Source organism: Bacillus rossius, chromosome 11 (genome assembly GCF_032445375.1).
Source record: "Bacillus rossius redtenbacheri isolate Brsri chromosome 11, Brsri_v3, whole genome shotgun sequence".
NCBI lineage: Eukaryota > Metazoa > Arthropoda > Insecta > Phasmatodea > Bacillidae > Bacillus > Bacillus rossius.
Genome location: NC_086338.1, coordinates 48,801,923 through 48,823,254, shown reverse-complemented (window position 1 = coordinate 48,823,254; position 21,332 = coordinate 48,801,923). Strand labels below are relative to the sequence as shown.

The 21,332-nt window shown below is 35.1% G+C and overlaps 1 protein-coding gene across 1 annotated transcript in view; it reads left to right on the top strand.

Annotated features, from left to right (window-relative positions):
• Nucleotides 1-21,332, top strand: part of LOC134536932 (uncharacterized) — a 66,069-nt gene that overhangs the window by 12,657 nt on the left and 32,080 nt on the right. Inside the window, exons 9-16 of the mRNA XM_063377029.1 lie at nt 850-1,422; nt 2,115-2,289; nt 3,339-3,415; nt 4,956-5,188; nt 6,533-6,752; nt 8,363-8,582; nt 10,128-10,273; nt 11,118-12,035. Coding sequence (XP_063233099.1) covers nt 850-1,422; nt 2,115-2,289; nt 3,339-3,415; nt 4,956-5,188; nt 6,533-6,752; nt 8,363-8,582; nt 10,128-10,273; nt 11,118-12,035 — 2,562 coding nt within the window. The remainder of the gene's footprint in view (nt 1-849; nt 1,423-2,114; nt 2,290-3,338; nt 3,416-4,955; nt 5,189-6,532; nt 6,753-8,362; nt 8,583-10,127; nt 10,274-11,117; nt 12,036-21,332) is intronic.

The window sequence follows — 21,332 nt, the reverse complement described above, 5'->3', positions numbered from 1 at the left end:
TTTAATGTTATTTTGTTCATAATTTTATTTTTATTTTACTATGTATGTTTTAGTTATAATTTTTGGTTAAATAATTTTTTAACATTTAGTTTAAGATAGGAGATTATGGTTCTGTTCTGTAAAGTTGTTAACCTGTATTAAGTTTGTGGCTGTTAATTGTATTTAAAAAAATATATTTTTATATAGATTGTAGAGGAAATAGTAAACTAGGTAAAATTAGGTAGGGTACAAGGCATTTCTGATTGACTTAATATTTACGCAGCATTGGTTCAATTTAGTGCTGCAAGATGCGCAGTGAAACACAAAAGTGACATCACAATGTGTGAGTTGTTCTACTGGGGGGCAGAGGGGAGAGGGTAATAAAGTCCGGTCTACTGGCGGGTGGAGTGCGTGCCAAAAACTTTGGGCCCAGAGCAAAATGTGGGAGTGCTGGTGAGAAGAATTTGGATGTGAGTTCATTGCCATGAACTTGTGGGCGTACATTTTGAACGGCAGTGTTTTAAGTCAGACCAAGTAATTTACGTCCACCGTGTCATTGTAACTCCTGTTGAAGATTTTGGGTCCTAGATGTTTTCTTCATCGTTCTTGCACACCATGCGATTCATAATTAAATAACTTTGATTTAAGTGAAGCATGTTTTGGAGTAAATTTACATAAAAGCATTTCCCTTGATAAAGGTGAAGTTTGTAAAATGGTCTGGATGCAATTTGCTACTTTAGTTAACGTTTTGGTTGAACTTTTATATTCAGTGTGGTTTAAGAAATCACAATTAACCATTGTACCATGCCCTTGCCAACTATTTTATAATACTGTAGTATACAATTGATATCATTTGGTTTTGAATTCCAGGTGGTTTGTGTTGATGTGGTGCCAACGAAATCCCCAGCAATCACGTTTTCCTTGGCGCGAGTCTCGGAGCTGGAAGATCCGACTGACACTCGTAACTTTAAAAGCAAGAGTGGTTTCACATTTAGAGGTGGGAAGAAAACAAGGGAAAAGAAGGAACATGCTATTAAAAACTCTCTGTCTATCCTGGAGCCTCTGCTCTTCTTGGAGCCAGATTATGTACGAAGTACCGAGCCTTCTGATGGACAACGCATTGATCCCTCTGTCGAACAAGATACCATGCCTTCCTTAGTTCGAGGCACTTTACCTTCCGTCAGACGAGGCACCGTTCCTTCTGTCGAACAAGATACCGTGCCTTCCGTGGTTCAAGGCACCGTTCCTTCCGTTGAACAAGATACCGTGCCTTCCGTCGGACGAGGCACCGTACCTTCTGTTGAACAAGATACCGTGCCTTCCGTCGGACGACAAGGCAGTGCACCTTCTGTTGAACCAGCAGCCTTGCCTTCCGTTGGACGAGGCATTATACATTCTGTTGGACGAGGCATTCCTCCCAAAAAACCATTTGTGCCTTTCCAGGTGAGTCCTCTACGACACTGCCTCACATATTGTGACATTCAGGTGTCACGTTGGTAATATGGTCACATCACCAGTCTTCCACCGAGGTGATACGGGTTCAATTCCCGGCGGGGGACAAAGCCGGATTTTTTTTGCAAGTGGCCGTCAGCTGATGACTTTTCTTGGATTACGTTTTCTTTCCCTCACCTCGTTTCATCAATTCATTGTCTCCTTTGTCTTCGATATCTATAAAGCGTTAAACCCTAATTTATTAGTATGTATATTCATTTTAAGATTCAAATTCAAATACTTTACTTGTTAATTTATCTTTACCATTCCTTTCATTAGTTTAAAACATTTTTTTTTTTGTCACTATGGACAGCTGGGTTTGAATCCAAAGAGATCCAAGACTTTGCAAGTTTTTTTTTTCCCCCAGCAGTCTACCAATATTTGGTGTCTGTAAACAGAAGTTTAGTCAATTAAATATTTTAATTTTATATATTTGCAGCTTAGTAGGAACCTATGGTTTTGTGATCTTCTTCAGTAAATACCTAATAATATTTGTGTAGGAGAATTTAACAGTAAGTAATTATAATATTTTTGGCAAAGCAGTGAGAAGCAAGTAGATTTATTAGCTCATCTTGTTTATGTGCCTAAAATAGGTATTACATTTGCAATAAATTAAAAGTGTAAAATTTATTCATCTGTTGTAGCGGTTTAAGGCGGAGATATTTGCCAAGACAGTTTTACATGACCTGTGTGGGAAACTAAACGAAGACTTTGCCGCTCTCATGAAGAATAATACGCACGGTTGCTTCTTCAGCGCACAGAACCTGAGGTTCACTCCTGCGGACACCTCCCCGTCAGAGTGCTTCAGTTCTTCCTTCCGTGAGTACGGCAACCAGTCGCGAGACGCGTGCTGTGAGATGCCTGTCGGTGTTCAGCGGCCAAGCGGCACGCAGGGCTCCATTTACAAGCCGTTAAAGATTACTTGAAAATGTCCGATCGTTCCGATTGTGAAAAGAAATTTAACTGGCTTTGCATTTGTGCATACAAGTTTTGTTTGATGGTGTTGTCTTTAACATATATATTTTTTTAACAGAAAAAAACAACTGAATTGGGTGTTTTCACATACACTTTTGGGTATCAGAAATATTATACCTAATATTGAAAAAAATTATAAACACAGTATTGTAAGGGTTTAAGAGAAGTACAGGGAGCTTTTATCTTTAGTACTAGGAGGTTGTGAGGTGTCTAAGGTGCACATTAAAAATTATGAATACAGCAAACATTTAAATTTAATTATTAATATACACAAAATTTTTATTAAAAATTAAATTTATTTCAAAATTGTGCGAATGAATTTTATTTCTGATACTATTTATATAAAGTGCATCTGTGCTATTTACCGTTAATCTTAGCTGCAAGAAATTAAGTGACCACAAAAAAGAATGTAATATAAAAATTCAAAAGGGCGTACCTACAAAAAATAAAATCTGCCAAAAAAAACCTTTTGGGCATACAAACATACATTGTATACATAAAAGATAAAATTGCCAACAGTGGTCCTAATCCCTGCCAGCATAAAAAATGTACAAGTATAAGTAAATAGGAGGAGAAGTTAACTTGGCTTTCTATCTTATCTTACTGTCCCCTTTGTAGTTTTTCAGCACTCTTCATCTGGCTGATTCTTAACTCAACTCACTTAGTTTATATATAAACCAACATTTTCCCCAGTTCATCGGTTGAGTGGCAGAATTCAGTCACACTGTAAAATCAGCAAGTTTATTCTTAGTGCAGATTTTGAAGACTTTAGAGATCTAATGTTAAAATAGCTGTAATATGCATGTTTATTTGTTTTCAGGTAGATATGAGTCATGTTTATAATGGATAACTTTGAAAACATGTAATCAATTTTTTTGTATGTGTTTTTTCAGGTATCAACGAAGAAACCGGCAGGCTTGAATTGGTCAGTCCAGCTCCGAGGAACTTGCACATGTTGGAAGTGTTTGAGGTACTGTGTTCGACAGTTGTCCGAGACCTTTTGGCTTAAGTGGTCAGAGTGCCTGGTTAGTGAGCCAGGGCTCCCATTTTTGATTCTAGGCTAGGTCTGGGATTTTTCACTTTCCCGGGTCCAGGAAAGGTGTTATGTGGCTGTAGTTTTGTAAGCCATTCGTCAAAGAGCAAAGAATACTGTGATATATGGTGGTCACTAGGAAGACTGCAGGGGGGAGGGGGAGAGGGGTACCTTGTCTAGCAGCCAGTGTTACCTTGTATCATCTGTCACACCTGTTGACCCCCCTCCCCCTTTTCATTCCTGTCAGTAAGGTTCAGAAAGCCATAAACAAGAGGGGACTAAAGTAGCATTAAGCGACACAGTTCAAGGCAGATCGTGTAGTTTTTCAACTGAGCGGAGGTTCAGAATGCAGTACTTACCAGCGGTCTAAAGTGGCTTAAGTTACGAGTCAGAGCTCGTGGTTTTTACATGCTTTATATTAGCTTCACCTGTATGTTTGTTTGTCTGTCCGTCTGTAACTCTTTCGACTAAGAGTGAGTGGCTCATCACTGTAAAATGTCCCACCAATTTCATTACGTTCGTTAGCCGAGCGGTAAAAGGCGCGCGACTTCTGTGACGTCAGCTTTCGGATTCAGCGATCGTGGGTTCTACTCCCGGCCACGGCGGAAAATTTTTTTTTTTTTTCCCGGTAAATTCTAAGATTATATCCATACATCTAACTGTAAATGATTCGGAGAGACTTTACCATTTCTTTGTGACGTTGCAACTCCAAATAGTTATCTCAGATGGTAATAGGTAGTGTCGGTAACTCATTTCCCTATGATAATTATACATAAATATAGTTCAAAAAACTAAAAAAACATGCTTTTAAAGAATATCAAACTAAAAAGTTAAAAATAAATATAGTTTAAAAAACTAAAAAAACATGCTTTTAAAGAATATCAAACTAAAAAGTTAAAAATAAATATAGTTTAAAAAACTAAAGAAACATGCTTTTAAAGATTATCAAACTAAAAAGTAAAAAATAATTTTAAAATTTAATTTATGACAATAGTATATAAGCAATACTAGTATAAATGAGAAAAAAGCATGGGGCACTTAATATACAAAAAATATGGCACAAAGCGCCTCAAGCTTTTTTCTCATTTATACTAGTATTGCTTATATACTATTGTCATAAATTAAATTTTAAAATTATTTTTTACTTTTTAGTTTGATAATCTTTAAAAGCATGTTTCTTTAGTTTTTTAAACTATATTTATTCAACTAAGCTGTTCCCATCTCTGTAAATTCACATCTTCCAGCCACAAGATATAAGTTTGCGATTATGATGCAATGCAGCTCTTACTATGTTTGATAAAAAACCATAGCATTAAATTCAGGTAATCACGGTAACTTATTCTCTTGGTATTTTGTTTGGAATGATCTTAGTATTCTTAAAAAAACTGGAATAAGACGTAGTATTAAGTACTCTCGGGATTACTACTGCATGTTACATCAATTTACAGTTTTTATTTACCTTGGTGTGTTCTAACAGGTTATCAAGGAGTTTTTGGAGTCGTCTGGACGACCGTGCTATAACCCGGAAGCCAACGAAGGCTTTTGGAAGACCGTGTCAGTTCGTTCAAATTTCGCCGGTCAGTGCATGGTGATTATGAACGTCCACGTGGATAACATCTCGGAGGCAGAGGATGTTTGTAACGAACTGAAGCCGCAACTCTATATACTGTTTGGAAATGGTGTGGTGTCCATTCACACACTAGCTACCAAGTATGTATCACATGGGCATGTATAGTGCAGTATATTGCAAAACATCTCAGATTTGTTCTGCTAGCTTATTTAAAATCACTTGAGTATAATTTAAAATTTTCTTGTAACCAAATTAAATAAAGTCAATTTTTTTTTTTCCAGGTTCTGCATGTGTTGGTTTTGTTTAAAATATATTTCACCTGTGATGTTTTTTACTGCCACAGGTTTTTCTTTGTAGTAATATATCTTACAGAAAACCCTGTTTTGTCTCAGAAGGTTAAAATGATTGATTGCAAGAAGCTGCCAATTTTTACCTGTGGTGGAAAGAATGGAGGAAATGAATGAAGGAATATTGTCGGCTTCATTTTTAAGTTGGCGTACTGATTAAATTTTATTTTGTCGTCAATGAAAGTCACAAATTGTCATTCCCCTTCACTTCCATTCCAAGCACTATGTCTTATTTTAAAAGCTGAGTTATCATACGTAAGTCTCCATTGTTTAACCTGTATAAAAAAATGTGATATTTACCACATTAACATAGCGAGAAGAATATCGAGAAAAATCAATTCCGGTTGCTGCCTATAGAGGTTTTAAATGTTACCGATCACTGGCTCCTTGGATGTGGCACAGAACCCAGGCATTTAATAGTGTGACACCTGTCTCTTCGGGCCAGGCCTCACCTGTCACCCAGACAGCTCCCGGTGCGAACGCTGAACCAACCAGGTCCTGATGTGTGGAGCCAGACCTTTGTTGTGGTCACTATGGATAAGCGATCAATCATCCGCCACCCACCAAAAATATCCTAGGTCAAATCCCTGAATTTTTTTTTTTTTTAATCGCGGGAAGTGAGGCAGAAGTTTCAGTTAGCCATTGGTTTAGTATTTCTTAAAATCTTTTGCGCTTTTATCGGAGGCGTTTCGTGCTGTTAGGTGATGGTGGCAGTCAACGTTTACAATTCAGGAAGTGAATTCTAGCGGCGGGTGGAGGAAGTATATTTATCATGCTGGGCATTGAACAAATGTGGTTTTTCCAAGTCTGGGTTTATAAACTCAAGAAACATAGTAACACAAGTGAAGCGTATTACAAGTGTATTTGCAACATGAGAACATAACGAATTTGCTCGTTACCGATATTAGATGTTTACGCATCACTTGCGACTACTGAAAGACTCTCTCTGTTTATTTTTTTTTTAAATTAATACAACAGGTTTTTTGCTTTTCTGTAAGCTGATAGGTACCGACTCTCTTCTTTAGTGTTTTGTAGTTTCTTGCTAGCTAACCTTTTGTCGAGACGAGTGGCATTGCCACCTCTCGTGATCGTGCAGGCGAGAGAATTAAGAATTTTCTCTTTGCCGTGACTGCGCAGTGCTGATAACTCAGAGCACTGGGGCCCCGTGATCGGAGAGGAGTTCTTGGAAGAAGAGGTCGGGGGCCTGTGGGTGCACATCGGCAAGACCTCGATGCTGAGCAGCTTCCACGGCATCCCCACTCTCTGCGAAACCGTGGCGGAGATGCTGGATCTGAACAAGGAGACTGCCGTGATCACCATGGGCACCACCACCTTCATCACCATGTTCATAGCGAAGGTTGGTGTTCCGTGCCGGTTAATCTTGTGTGCATTCATGATCATCAGATAGCCTTACGAAAAATGCACTTAAGGGCCCCGCCTACCCGGGCACACACACGGTGCGCAGAGCTTCAGGAAAAATAACGCGATTTTAAAACTACTCAAGATATTCGAGTGGGGCCTGTTTACGAATAGCATTTAAGAGTTCGCTGAGGGCCGAAAAGTACTTTTAATTTTGGATTAAGTTTTTTAACTATTTTTAGAAGCATCAAAATGGCTAAAACGGGTGTTTTCAGAATATTTTTTAGTCATAAAACAATCAGTACAGATTCTTGAAAGCACTTAAGGGACTTGCATAACACCTTTATCTTCATTTCTCCGCCATATAATGTTACGATCACCGGTCAAATTTCACAGTTATCCTGTGACGACGAGAAGACTGCGCGCCAGTCCAGAGGCAGATACCGCGCTAGAAGCACCAGTAAGCGTCGTGCTTATAATCCAGCCTCACTGACACAGATGCACCCCTGACGAGGCGAGCCCCTTAAGGAATAATTGTTACTTTGTACAAAACAAGAATTGGTAATTTGTATTGAAATAAAATATCTTAGAATAAGGACTTTTTTAACCTAGATATTTTCCAGACTTTGTTTCTGATGATTATATGAGTGCATCATAATTATTAAAATGGATCTCTGTTGACCTCCACATAATTCCCAGTCACACCAAATATACTGCGTGCAAAAGATTAGGTGAATTGTAAAAAAAAAATATATAAAAACAAATGTGTCAGTAGCAACGCATTAAAGCAATTACAATTTATGTACGTATTAGAAGATATAGACACATGATTTTTTTTTTTTAGTTAAAAGTGTTGTAGGGCTGCAAGAGTCATAGCAAACACCTACAGTTCATGAGTAGTAGCCAACTATGAATCATGGTAGTTTATTTTCAAGCTAAGATATTTAAAAGCCTATGTTTTTTTTCCCCGCAGGTATACTTTTAGTTGAAATGATCATTCCTGTCTCCAAGTGAAAATATGGACAAAAAAAAAAGACTGGGATCTTTGGAACAAAAAACTCTTTTTCACACTAGGACCCAACTTGGGCGTTATCTTTCCATCTGGGTTGGGGCTAAGCGAAGGGTGTGAAAGATGGGGAGGGGAGGGAGACTGCGCACTGTCACCACCTTAAATTTTCAAAGATTTACCAACCCTTACATTCACCTGTCACAAATGGTCTTAAAGTGAAGCTAGAAAGACATGTGCGTGAAGTTAATACCATAATTGCGAATAAATAAAATCGAAGAGTGCGTGTCTGTGATTTTTGAATTATTCAACATACATACAATTTTTTTTTTCTGTTAGCTAATTTAAATACCTAATATACAAATCTAACGTTTTGTAATATCTTAGATCATGTCGGGTCTATATCCTTACTGTCTGTGGTTTCGACAGTCGGTGAAGACTTTGATGGTGCAGAGGTCTACCGTAAAATTTTGCCGTGAAGCTTTTTCGTGGTGCACGAATTACATTGACTTTTTTTCCGGTACCGTGTATTTTCCGAGAACCGGCAGGACCGGGAATCGTTCTTAATGATGATGATCTCGCACTTGCTTTTCTTTTCGCAGCGATGCAGCGTCGTGTACTGCGTGCAAGCCTCGGCGCTGGCCCTCCCGTCCGTGTTCGACGTGAACCCGACTCTGAACGGCATAGACAACGTGGTGCACGTCGACGAGCCGTCGGAACCGGCCGTGCCGGCGTCCGGAGACACGGCCAAGCAGTTCACCGCCGTGTGTTCCGTGGTGCTGGACACGTGGAGCGGCCTGAAAGACCTTCAGCGGAAGAAATGTGGGTGATTTTTTTTTTAATATTTTCAACAAGCAGGTAGGAGGGGTTTTGCGTGGTACGTAAAATTTGACGTGCGACGTGCCGCGCACGTCTATAATCACGAAGCCGTCAGCCCCTCTTTTCCTAAACACGTGTGCGAGAACACCACTAGAACTGCGACAAATTTAATAGTGGAATGGTTTTTTATTCGATAATTTTTTTTTAAATATATAGATATAAAAATTAACTGGAATGATTCCAGTCAAATGTAACTTGGTGGGGTTTAGGTTTTTTACTTCTGCGCAACTACCATTTAAACCATCAAAGCATAGGGGGAAACGTGAACTCGGAATTTACCGCATGCTCGGTAGAGTAGAACAGCAGCGATAGCTTAAATCGCTACTGACCGTTTCCTAAGTTTCATCGTCCAATGCAGAATGTTTTCTGGGTTGAAGTTTAACTATCGTAAACCTATGGACTGAATTTGATAAAGAAATAACTTGGCTCTGTGTCTCATAAAACTTATATTTATTGATTAGGTAACAAAATACTTAGATAACGATAATTTAGTCATAAGTTTACAACCATTCATAATTTTCAAGAATAAATTAATGATTTTTATGAGGGACTCTCATTTAAAATGTACTCAAAACTCAACTTGAGTGCAGCCATACCACTTAAATTAAATCTACCAATAACATAAGACTTTATGAGTACTCTAAGTTAATAAAATAGAGAGAGAGCATCTCCAAACTTTATCCTAATCCTTATGATGAAATACTTAAAATTTGTCTTAAACCTTATTTATTATTACTCCTTAGTTGGAACTGTGAAGTACTCATGAGTTTTCTGAAAATAGAGACTTTGCCCCATGCCAAGACTTTAATACAAGAAAACATAGACCTTTCCTGCCCTAGATAACTTAACAAACTTATATTTTTATGTCATAAGGACCTCTTCAACCCCGAACGTGTTTAACTTGGGTCATAATATATCTTCTACTGACAGACTTTTGCCCGCCAAGGGACAATCCCTTACGTCAACTTAAGAACCCTCTGTTACACGTTCCAGAATGTTTGAGCCCCACCCCACCCAAGTTTTGTAACCAGGGTTTCAGGGTTTGGGTCATCATGAATTCCAAATTGCTATAAATTTCCAACTACGTAAATCTCTGGTCATCTAATATTCAGGTAAATCATATTTTACTTTTTTTTCTTTTTTCAATTCAGATCCTTAATGGAAGACCAGAGCATCCAAGAATAATATTATCATCATTGGCATCATTACAAACTCAGTTTAACCAATTTTCTCAAATAATAATAAAAAAATTAATTTGACTGAAAGTACTTCACTTGAAATCCAATTAAATAATAAATACATAACACCTAATACTGAATCCACAAGTGAATTTTTAGTTTTAAAATTTAGGAAAAAAGTTGAGTGTGAAATTGTGCAAGCTGTTGAAATTTTTCTTTGTTCATGTGTTTTTTTAATTTAATTATTTCACTGCCACTTGTTTCTTGTAGCCCTTCTGTTCTGCTGTCAGAATAATTTGTCTCTTTGTAGATCTGTTAGAAGTGAAGCGGCTGTCCCAACTGTCATGTATCAAGAAGTTGCTGTATGTTTGCATGTTTCCTGACATTACGCACCTCACCTTGAAAATGTTGTGCAAGAGGAGCAAGGAAAACACAGATCCGTTTGTGATGGTTAAGGTACGTTTTAAGAAACACACTCATAGCACATATAATTGACTAAGTTTCTCATTTAAAATAAGTTCAGTTATTGATATTTCAGGATGTAATAGTTTTATTGTCCTTTTTTTTTTTTTTTGCAAGTAGAAGGCCCATGTTTGAATCGAGCTTATCTCATTTATTCCAAATTGATCTTGACATTATTTATTTTGTATTTGACTGAATTAACTAATTAATACATGAATGAATGGATGAATGAAAAATTAATTAGGGCTTAACATCATTAGAGATGATGAGAGATGAATAAGGTGAGAATGAAACATTGACAGAATGATTAATTGGTTGCATTAGGTAAGTCTTTAGCACATGTACACATTATTAAATAATTCCTATTGTTTTCTTTATATTTATGAACCCACATTTTGTAGCAATTTCAAACACAGCCAGTTACTTATTTCATTAAATCTAATCTAAAACAAAAATGCTAAGTTTTTATAACAAACAATTTACATCTGTTACATTACATGAAACCCATTGTGAATAACTAGTTAAGTAGTTTATGGTGGAAAATGATCCAAACCTAAATAACACCAAAACGTCATTTGATAGGTTAAATAATTTTGAAATGAAATGTAGCATTAACTTGCAAGTCTAATCATAAAAGTAAAATTATCATTATAAATATTAATAATATAGCTTAAATAACACCAAGTTAAGTTTTGAGGGTTTTTGAACGAATGTGCCTACTGAGTTTTTGTGTTGTAGTGCTGAATGTGCTGTAGTAGTACTTCCTTTGCAATTTGAAGATTTTTCCTGTTTTATTGTTTTTTTATGTAGCACTGAATGTTGTGGTAAAAAATTTCAGGTGGTTTTTGTTGATGTTGAACCAAACTCCCATCAAGCAAACATTATCATTCTCATGGTACGGGCTTCGGAGCTGAAAAGTTCTACTTGGCTACAAACTCCGAATTGTGAATCTGCTGTCAGCAAAAAAAGACCATTGTTAAGTATTCCAATAACCAAACGAAAACAAGATGATAGTTTGGATTCGTTATCCAAGCAAAAACGAGGGTTTGGCTCCGTTCCCCAAATGAAGCAAACACCAGATGAAATGTCCATTCCACAAACAGAGCAAAAGCAAAGTGATAGCTATGTTTTGCAAAGCGAGCAAAAAGATGTTGGCTCCATTTCGCAAATAAAGCAAAAACCAAATGATAGCTTCGTTCCACAAACTAAGGAAAATGAAGATGTATTTGTTCCACAAACCAAGCAAAAACCAGAATTTGGCTCCATTCTGCAAACAAAGCAAGAACAAGAAGTTGGCTCCATTCCAGAAACGAATCGAGAAAAAGAAGTTGGTGACTCCATTCCGCAAACGATGCACGTACAAGAAGTTGGCTCTGTTCCGCAAACAAAGCAAGAACAAGATGTGGCCTCCATTCCACAAATGAAGCAAAAACCAGATATTGGCTCCATTCCGCAAACGAAGCAAGAACAAGAAGTTGGCTCCATTCCGCAAACGAATCGAGAACAAGAAGTTGGTGGCTCCATTCCACAAACAAAGCAAGAACAAGATGTTGCCTCTATTCCACAAATGAAGCAAGAACAAGATGTTGGCTCTGTTCAAAACACCAAGCAAAAACAAGATGATAGCTCCGAGGATACACACACTGTATCACTGTCGGAACCAGCACCAAAATCAGATGTTTCCATCACAAAGAGCAATATAATCTCCTTCCTGAGACCTGTGAAACCTGTGTCAGCACAAATAATATCTCACCAGGTATGTTCAGTAGTTATGTTAAATGTATGTTACGAATTTTTTCATTTTTCTGAACAATTGACATCATTTTTTTTTTTTTTTTTTTTCAAAGTGAGTGCAGCTAGTATTTGTGATTTTAAATTGATGCAAGATGCTTCTACTAAGTATTGCTCTACATTTTGAGTATATTTGTCTTGTTGAAGTAGGGGTTTATATGTGTACGTTGGCGGTAATGGTAGAGATGTGCACCACTGGGAGTAAGGGCATGTGGACCCAGTAAATATCTTACCGCGGGGAGTGACGTGGGGGATAAGACTTGAACCCCATGATTGTTACTCCTTAAGGCTAAGATCCTTAGTTTTGCAGCCTCCAAGAAAATTATTTCTGCCATGAATATCGTAGTAGATAAAAAATATATAAACGGCAGAATTGTAAACAAAACTTTAAATTTTGTAAATATGATGATTAAAATTTTCTCAAAAAATGCTTTCTTATTTAATTTTAATTTTCAAATTTTAAAAACTAAATATTAGGTATATATTTAAACGGTAAACTGCTGTTACTTTGCACACAACTTAAAGGAGGTACAATGAACAATTCTGCCGTATAATTTTTTTAATACAACGTACAGAATTTAAATAATCTGAGTACAAAATATTGTGATTTAACTGTCACTTGCCGCTCATGAAAGGAACGAGTTCAACAGTTTGCCGCTAGAGCTCCGATTAGTTCCGAGTTTACTCACTAGATGCCTCGAATATCGCAGGAGTTCAGGCGGGAATATTACCGCTTCGAAACGGTCAAAACACAACACTAGTATCAGCAATAGTAATAAATGAATTGAAAACCGTCTCACGTTGTCGACAATTTCTATAGATATATTTGTCATCTTCTCAGTGATGTAAATTATAATTAATATGCTTCTCTTGTGACAAATTTATTCATAGAATATTTTTGATTTAAAATCATCTAACTACAATTACTGAATTGTTTTAGTAGATAGAGATTTACTATAATAGTTGGGCGCCTTAAAAAAAACTTATTTTGGAAATACTAAAGTGCTAAATATGATATCTAACCTGTTTCGTTTACGGGCATCTACGTGAACGTCGCAAATTACATTTATTACAACCTTATTTCACATATTATCTTAGTGACTTCATTATGTATTTTGATATGACTCTTTACCGTAACACATGAATGAATCCTGCAATCACGGTGTATTAAAATAATAGCAAACATATAATAATATAACTTCCAAAATCAATTTAATTTATTATTTATACTTCTATTCAAGACAAATATATAATGTTTAAGATTTTATTAGAATATTTCAATAATTATTGTAAAAAAATTGATTTGCAAAATGACAATGATTTTGTATAAATTAATTTAATTATATTTCTTTAGTTATAATTTATTTAATTATGTTTATTTAATTATATTTGTACCTCGACTTTAGCTCTGGTAGTATGGGCTATACCTCTGGGTGTAATGTTACATAAATGAGTTATGATAAAAATATTAATAGATGTTTAAAAAAAATTAGTAACTGAAGGACCAGCCGCCTATGGCAACTTCCTCCCGTAATGATTTAGTTATGTATATAACGATACAAAAAATAGGGACAATCTCTCGATGCTGTCGTTCAAGTATGGTTAACTAAAGGTCGTTTAAAATTACTTTTGGTTTTTAACAATGGATTTTTCACTACCCAAGCATTTATTTTATCACTAACCTTGAGCATTTTCGTTAGTTACACAAGTTCGTTAGAAACGCAATTACAAGGCAGTGGCGATTTTTTTTTTTTTGCATCTGGGGTCATGTAAAATTATGTTTTAAAACAAATATTGGCCAAAAAGAATTATATATTTTTCAATTTAACTTCCGCTACATTATTTGCAACTATAAATGATCATAGAAACATAAGTTCCACGTGCGCGCACACACGCACGCATATGTATACATGTAAATACTTTTGAACAAGTGAAATGAGGAGTTTTAGCAAATAAAAATTCAGGTAATTTTCCAAAATACAATTTTAAAGACCTTTATACTGTGTTCTTACATTTGCAGTTAGATTTATTTAAATTCTTTGGCAAATATTACAATTTAAAAACTTTTTTAAGTATTTCCCGTAATTTTTTTAGGTAATTTTATTTGTGTTACAAGAAACCGAAGACCTTGCTGAAGTAAAATTATTATGTATATAAAATGTGTTTAAATGGGTGTGTAATACTTCGATGAAATTGATACAGAATTATATGAAATAAAATTATATTGTTTTACCAGCCTTTGAGCTATCTAGTTTACGTGAAATTGTTATAATTAAACTTTAGGGCCTAAATTTTGAATTGCTCGAATATGCAAAAAGTAGTTCCCTCGCTCACATACTGGCCAATACAAATTCCAACCCACTACCAAAAGGGCTGGAAACTTGAAATTTGGGTCGCAGCCTCAATGAGGAAATTCGGAAAAGTACCAATTTTTATTTTCTAATTATTAAAAAAATAAAATTAAGAAATAGGCACGCACCTTTAAAATCGGTGTATACCTTCTTTCGGAAGATCGCTGTTGCAGAAATTATTGTTTACTTCTCATGCTTGTACAAATTGAACAGTACTGTAAATGTATTTGATGACATAAGCAATAATAAGTTATTAGCTGATATTGAATACAAACAATTTTTTTCGTGACCAAAAAAAATAAGGTTCTCTGCTTGGCGAGTGATAAAATTATACTAATGTCAAAAATATGTTATCGGGAAAAAATAAATGAAGTTATTTTATACCACTGATTCACTACCCATAAAATCCAACTGCAAAGTCTTTGCAACTGGTATCACACACAAGAAATATAAAACATATTCGTGCTTCATTTTGTATAAAAAATAAAACACATATCATATAATATCGGGAGACAGCCTTGAAAATCGTGCATATCACCAACATGGCCAATCAGACTCATAGTAATGTTTACGATGGCAATATTTTCGGGGTAGTTTTACGCTCAAAATTAATACAAAACCAAATCAGCAATCCTTGTATGATCATTTATAATACTACAAAAAATCTTCCATTTCCTTCGAATTGTATTGAGCACTAAAATATAGATTTACTTTTGGCCCAGATTTTATTTGAAGATACTCTGTACAGTTCCGCTTGTTTGCATTGTTTATTTATCAGGTTTAAATCATGGCCAAATTAATTGAAGTGTAACACAAATTATTTATATATGTGTGTCTGGTTTGGAATCAGTATGATGTACTGAAAAACTATGTCCTATCAGTGTAATGAATGGTTGTACCCTTATAACCGTTGAATATTTATGAAACATTTTATTTCTTTGGTTTTTAAAGCCGCAGACTTGTATTTTATTTATTTCATTTAGACAACAACATGCGTCCGTGTTTTCTACATGGCACGCTTTGTAATATTTTGAATATTATAGTAATTTTGGCTTTTTAAAATCTGTGATTTATGTGCAGTAGATTAATTTGTAATTTTTTATAATTTCTTTTTCAAATTTATTATAATAAACACATATTCCATTATTGGAATTCGTTCAGAATGGGTATCACAAGACTACAAAAACTATTCTCCTGCATAAGAAAGGTGATAATACCAGTAAAGAAAATTATCGTCCGAGATCAATTACGGCTTATATCTAGGGACATCTGTATTTCGCGAATACATTTCGTGTCAAGGTATTTTACAAAACACTGTAGATTTTTCTTCTAATTATTGGCTGTGGTCGGTGAAGGCTGTTTCCCGCACTTGACGGGGCCAATGAGGACGTAGTTACCGTACTGCTGCACGCCCACAATTCGCCAAACCTCTAAGAAAAAAGCTACAGTTATGTGTGAAATAGCCGGACACGAGATGTATTCGCGAAATACAGGTGTCCTTACTTATATCAAAAAATATTTGATCATTGTATGATAATTTAAATATGAAAAGCACAACATACTTTCAAATTTAATACATGGTTTTACATCAACTCTAAGTACTAAAACACATACTGCTTATTTTCTACAAAATAAATCTATACACGGCAACTGATTATGAATCAATTGAGTTTTTTTATTAAGCATCTAAGGCCTCGATTGTTTAAATATATTGTTGGATAAATTAACTAAACTAGGAATACTATCAAATGCACAAAAATAGAAGAGTTTGATCTTAATGATATAAAGCATAATCTATCTATTTATCACAGCCTGAATAATTCATTCCCCATTGTCAAGACTAAAATTAAAAAACCGCGAAAGAAGCAGTATAAAATAACTATCTCATCTTTGCGGGTGACTCAAACATCATACAAACAAAACTAAATATTCTTAAACGCAAGAAAGTATATTTTAAACACTGTAAATAACTTAGATTTTAAATCAAAGAATAATTATCAGTCTGTAAAATTTAGTTAACGATGAGTTGGAAACAGAACATCAAACATATATCATATGTGTTACTACCAACAGAGAACTCTCACAAACAATACAATTCCTTTCTGCGCAACCTGCAAGCTCTGTACCTTCTGTAAAAACAAATATATTTAAAACATTTCCGGAAGTCGTACCATGGTAACGACTGAAATATGAAGCCTTACTTCTAAATCTACTTATCTAGAGAACAAATTGTATTACATTATTTTCATAAAATTAACACCTACATACGAACAGAACTAAGCTCTTTCATAATTTTTTAGTTACGTGATAATTTTTTTGAGTTATAAAGGAATCCAACTTGAACAGTAAAAAAGAAAGGCTTTTAATGAACAAACCAACTAAGTCATTATAGATAACTGTTCAAACCATTTAAGATCCATCCTGTTACATAATTTTTTATATTTATATACATCTAATGTATAAACAAATCTGAAAAAAAGTCAATAAATTCCGATTGACTTCATTATCGAACTAGAATAAAACACAAAATACACTTGCAGAGAACCACCAAATATATTGCGTAAGTGTTTCTGCAATGGAGTTAAACTTTAAAATTGCCTTTATTATTTCAAAAAAATAATTTAAAACTCCAAGCAAATGTAAGAACACGTCTTCTAGCCTATAATGGCAGATTATAATGCTGTGTCCGAATTCGCCTGAAGAATATACTTGTATATACTTTGGAAGTGACGTCGCAAGGCTGTCAAAAATGGACGTGAATTATGCTATGCAATACGCAAGTAAATGAATCTGTGTAATTCTCGCGTACTTCCAGTTGAAAATACGTTTTCATTTGAAAAATGTTTGGTCATATTTTATATATCATTTAAATAATTTAAGAGGTCGTAAAATAAATATCATTTATTTTGTATTTGACTGGTATAAATAAATAAATTGACAAACACATGTACATATTTAGCCTACCAATCGTTACTACAAAACAAAAGTAAAACAATAATGTAAGTTGCCGTAAGTTCACGTGACAGCGATGAAGTGTTAAAAAAAAGGACTAATTTCACATGCGTTTAAAAATAAAATCTAAACATCTTTTTCGGCTGGCTAAACATTGAACCTATCCGGATTCGTCAAAGGCAAGTGAAGACGCAAGGTTGCAAACATGTAACTGCATTACTTTCTGATTAATTTTAATAAAATTATGCATATATCCAAAAAATGTTCAGTTAAAATTAGTATTGTATTGGTGTTTGTATTAAAATATAATGTAGACCGGATATATTTTTATTGTGTTTTAAGATTTGTTGACTTTTGTGCCTCATGTAGGTACTTTTGGTGAAAAGTGAAAATGTAATTATGTATTATTATCAGGGCCCAAAGCATAACTATATGTTCGTTGGCCGAAAATGAATTGTAGTTATACTTGTATATCTAAGAAAAAGATTTGTATTTTGTATGAATGTAAGTATTTTATTATGTAAATTTTATTACTTAAAAAAATATTTCGTACTCATAATATCTAGTTTCCATTTGTCTTAAGACATAATCAAATGATACACTAAGCAAAAAATATTTATTGGTTCGCAATTTTTCATTGTTACAATATTTTAAAATTTAAATTTGCTATTCAGCAATATCAACTTCTAAAACGTGAGTAAAAATTATCATTAAATTATATCAATGGCATATTTATTGCATTAGTATTCCTTGCTCCTAATCACTTACTCTGGTTGATTACCTTCTGTATAACCTGAGTGATTGTAATTTATGTACACCTTTTCCCCACTAAGACGATTCAGGTGCAGATTCTGGAACAGTGTTTTTTTATGTACAGATGTGTCAATAAATCCATCAGTTTGTGGGTGGTGTTGGGGGAGGGGGTAATTACTACTCTTAAAATATCACTTTATCTGTATTCACGATAAAATATCCTTTGGTTAGCTCCCTTATACAACCTATGACGTGTAGCCTACTCCTTAGATATTTTACTTCCAACACGTTTGATTGCGTAGAGAAGGCGATTCTTCGAGTATGTGGTCCTTTCAGAATTAAATTATTATTATTATTATTAGTTACAACTGATGTTTATTTCGAGCATCTTTGACTTCCAGTTCATACATAAAAGACGAACTACCAGTGATGCTTGACGTCACCAGTAGGGATAGCGTGAAGGAGCTCCTCATTTCACCAGACGCGACTGACATACACAAGTATTTATATTGCAATAATAAATTACTAAATTATAGCTTAATTTTCGAAAATATGATTATGTTTTTTACAAGAAGTACGAATGCCAGGACATTTACTAATATCGTTTTTAAACATCACATATAAAAAAGGAAGTGTAATCAAAAGCCACAAGCTGCAGGTCAGCTAAAAAAGCAAACCAAACATTTTTCTAGCTCTAGCCTCATGTATACATACTTAAAAACATAATACATTTAAAACACTAAAATTATTGCAATAACCTGCAATATTTTGAAGACAGATATTCAGCTACAAAAAATTCTCCGATAGTATAAAAAGTTCGCCTGTATATATAGTTGCACAGAAAAATACAGTCCTAATCAGATATAAAATATAGCAAATAATACCGCTTTGCAACATAACGTCATGCTATTAGGTGGTCAACGTTTAACTGTTTGTGTAATACATATATGCACACACCTGTGACAAAATGGGTAAAGAAATAAAATTTGTAGAAGCGCAAAACCTTTGTTGTACACACACACAGTTAAATATTTTTTTTTACGGGGGCAGGAAAACTACATTACTGGTCAACTTATTTGAATGTAGTGGTTAGCTGTGAACGAGCGTTCTTGCAAAAGAGATCAAATCTGATAGTTTTGGCCACATAATCAACACAGTAAAACATACAATTTGTATATCGTATATGTGTAGTGCACCAAATTAATATTTATTATAATTACCTTGGGTTGCACTCGGTTACGTACGGGTTTCTAACTGAAATGTACCAAAAATAGTAATATTTATTCTCTTGCGCTTTGTTGAGGATTCAGTATTCTTGGGTGGGTGTGAGGGACATGGACAGAGAGGCAAAGGGATTGGAAATCTAATACTAGCCGAGGCAGAGTACACCCTTCCTCCACCCCCCTCTCCCTGACCGGTCGTAAACATGACTCCCCGCTGGGCGATAAGAATTCTGAGAACAGCGTCCTCTTTCCCACCCCCCTTCCTTTTCCGCGCGTCTCTACATCGTTCACCCGTACTGCTAGTGCGCTCTGTTGAGGACTTAGGTAACTACGCGTGTCTTTGCCCGCTCGCGATAAACTCAGGATCTTAGCCTTAAGAAAAGACTTGGTTCACTGTTTGCATTGGGCATGCTGATAGGTGTCAAATGTGGGCTCCCCGTTTAAGGGGATTGGTGCACCAGCATCGTATTAAAAAAAAACAATATATTTGTTAATGATTCAGCTGCTAGAGAAGATTTGAACCATTCTGGTGTAAAATTTATTTTTTTATTTTTTTATTTTAATTAAGTTATTTCTGATTTTCGGTAATTTTTTAAATTCAAGCTTTATTAAAAACTATAAAGAATTCAGTGGTAAAACTTTCGCAGATAAATTTTCAGACACGGGAGATATGACTGTGACCATTATTTTATCTGTAATCATTATTAATTTAACGTATTTACAATTTTAATTTTAATAAATGAGCTGCTACGAAATTGCGTGATATTCATTTGCGAATTTAATAACATTCGCGTTTTCATTTGTAATTCAAACGCCTACATATATGTCGGCTGAATGATTGACTTTATTTTAGTCTTTAGCTTATTGCAGTCGGACCTAAAGTAAAAACGTAGCTGTAGAAATTTGAGCAGCGTGCAAGCTCGGATACGAGGAATTATGGAGCGCGCTGGACAGTAGTGACACCTTGTGACAGTTTTCCAAACTGTTTGCAGCTCGTTCCCACTCTGCCACAGCTGTCTGCTGTTTACGAAGGGGAGACGGGATTTCGCGGGAAACTGATATGGTCAACGTACTCATTTTCAGTAGATAAGAGAACGTGTTTGGTCTAGCTCGGCGTATAATTGAATGGTTATTCTCTGTTATTATTTAGCACAGTGATTTAGCTAGATGTTTTTTGTTGTAAGCGTAAGATTTATTCAGGAATAAAATGCAGAAGAAACCTCCACCAAGCAGAGTACACAAAAGAACAAAACTATCGAAAGCCATTAGAGCGCTTAGAAAAAAGAATAAAGAAAGATAAGAGATTAATTTATTATAGCTTTTTTTACAATATATTTATTTTTCAGAGTTGCGTATGTACGACGCGATGGACGCGATGTGACAACAAAAAGATGTGTAAAATTGTAAACATGTTTTTTTTTTCAGCAATGCGTGAACCATTCATAAACTATACTCAACATGTATCCGTATAATTACGTTTGAATTATTTTTTTTTTATGGCAGGCATCAATGTTAACAAGTTTATTAAGCCACAATAGACTTTTTTCAGAAAACTAAGTGTAGCAGAAAACACTCAACATAGTCTCACACAAAATCTGTTTACATGAATGCAGTTTTAAGAAGTAAGTTACGTAAATAATAGTTAAACATTATTTAATATCTGCCGGTAACGTTTCCAAAGTATCAGCTTCGCCTTCATTCACGAACAATATTCGTGAGCTTATTTATGTATTTTGCTGGCTATTCGTTGGTGACTGTTAGGACTGCAAAATTAGTAAATATTTTTCACCCTATCCTGAGTTAAATCTAAGTGTGCGCGGTTAGATGAGGACCTAGATGTGTCTCAGGCTTACGCCTTTACACTCTACTCATGCGGGGTATTAACCATGCGCGTAAGGGCGCGTTGCCATTGACCTGTATGATAGTCTCAACAATCCTCTACGGACTCGAAAAATGTCACCTGCTCATTGGCTACTTGACTTG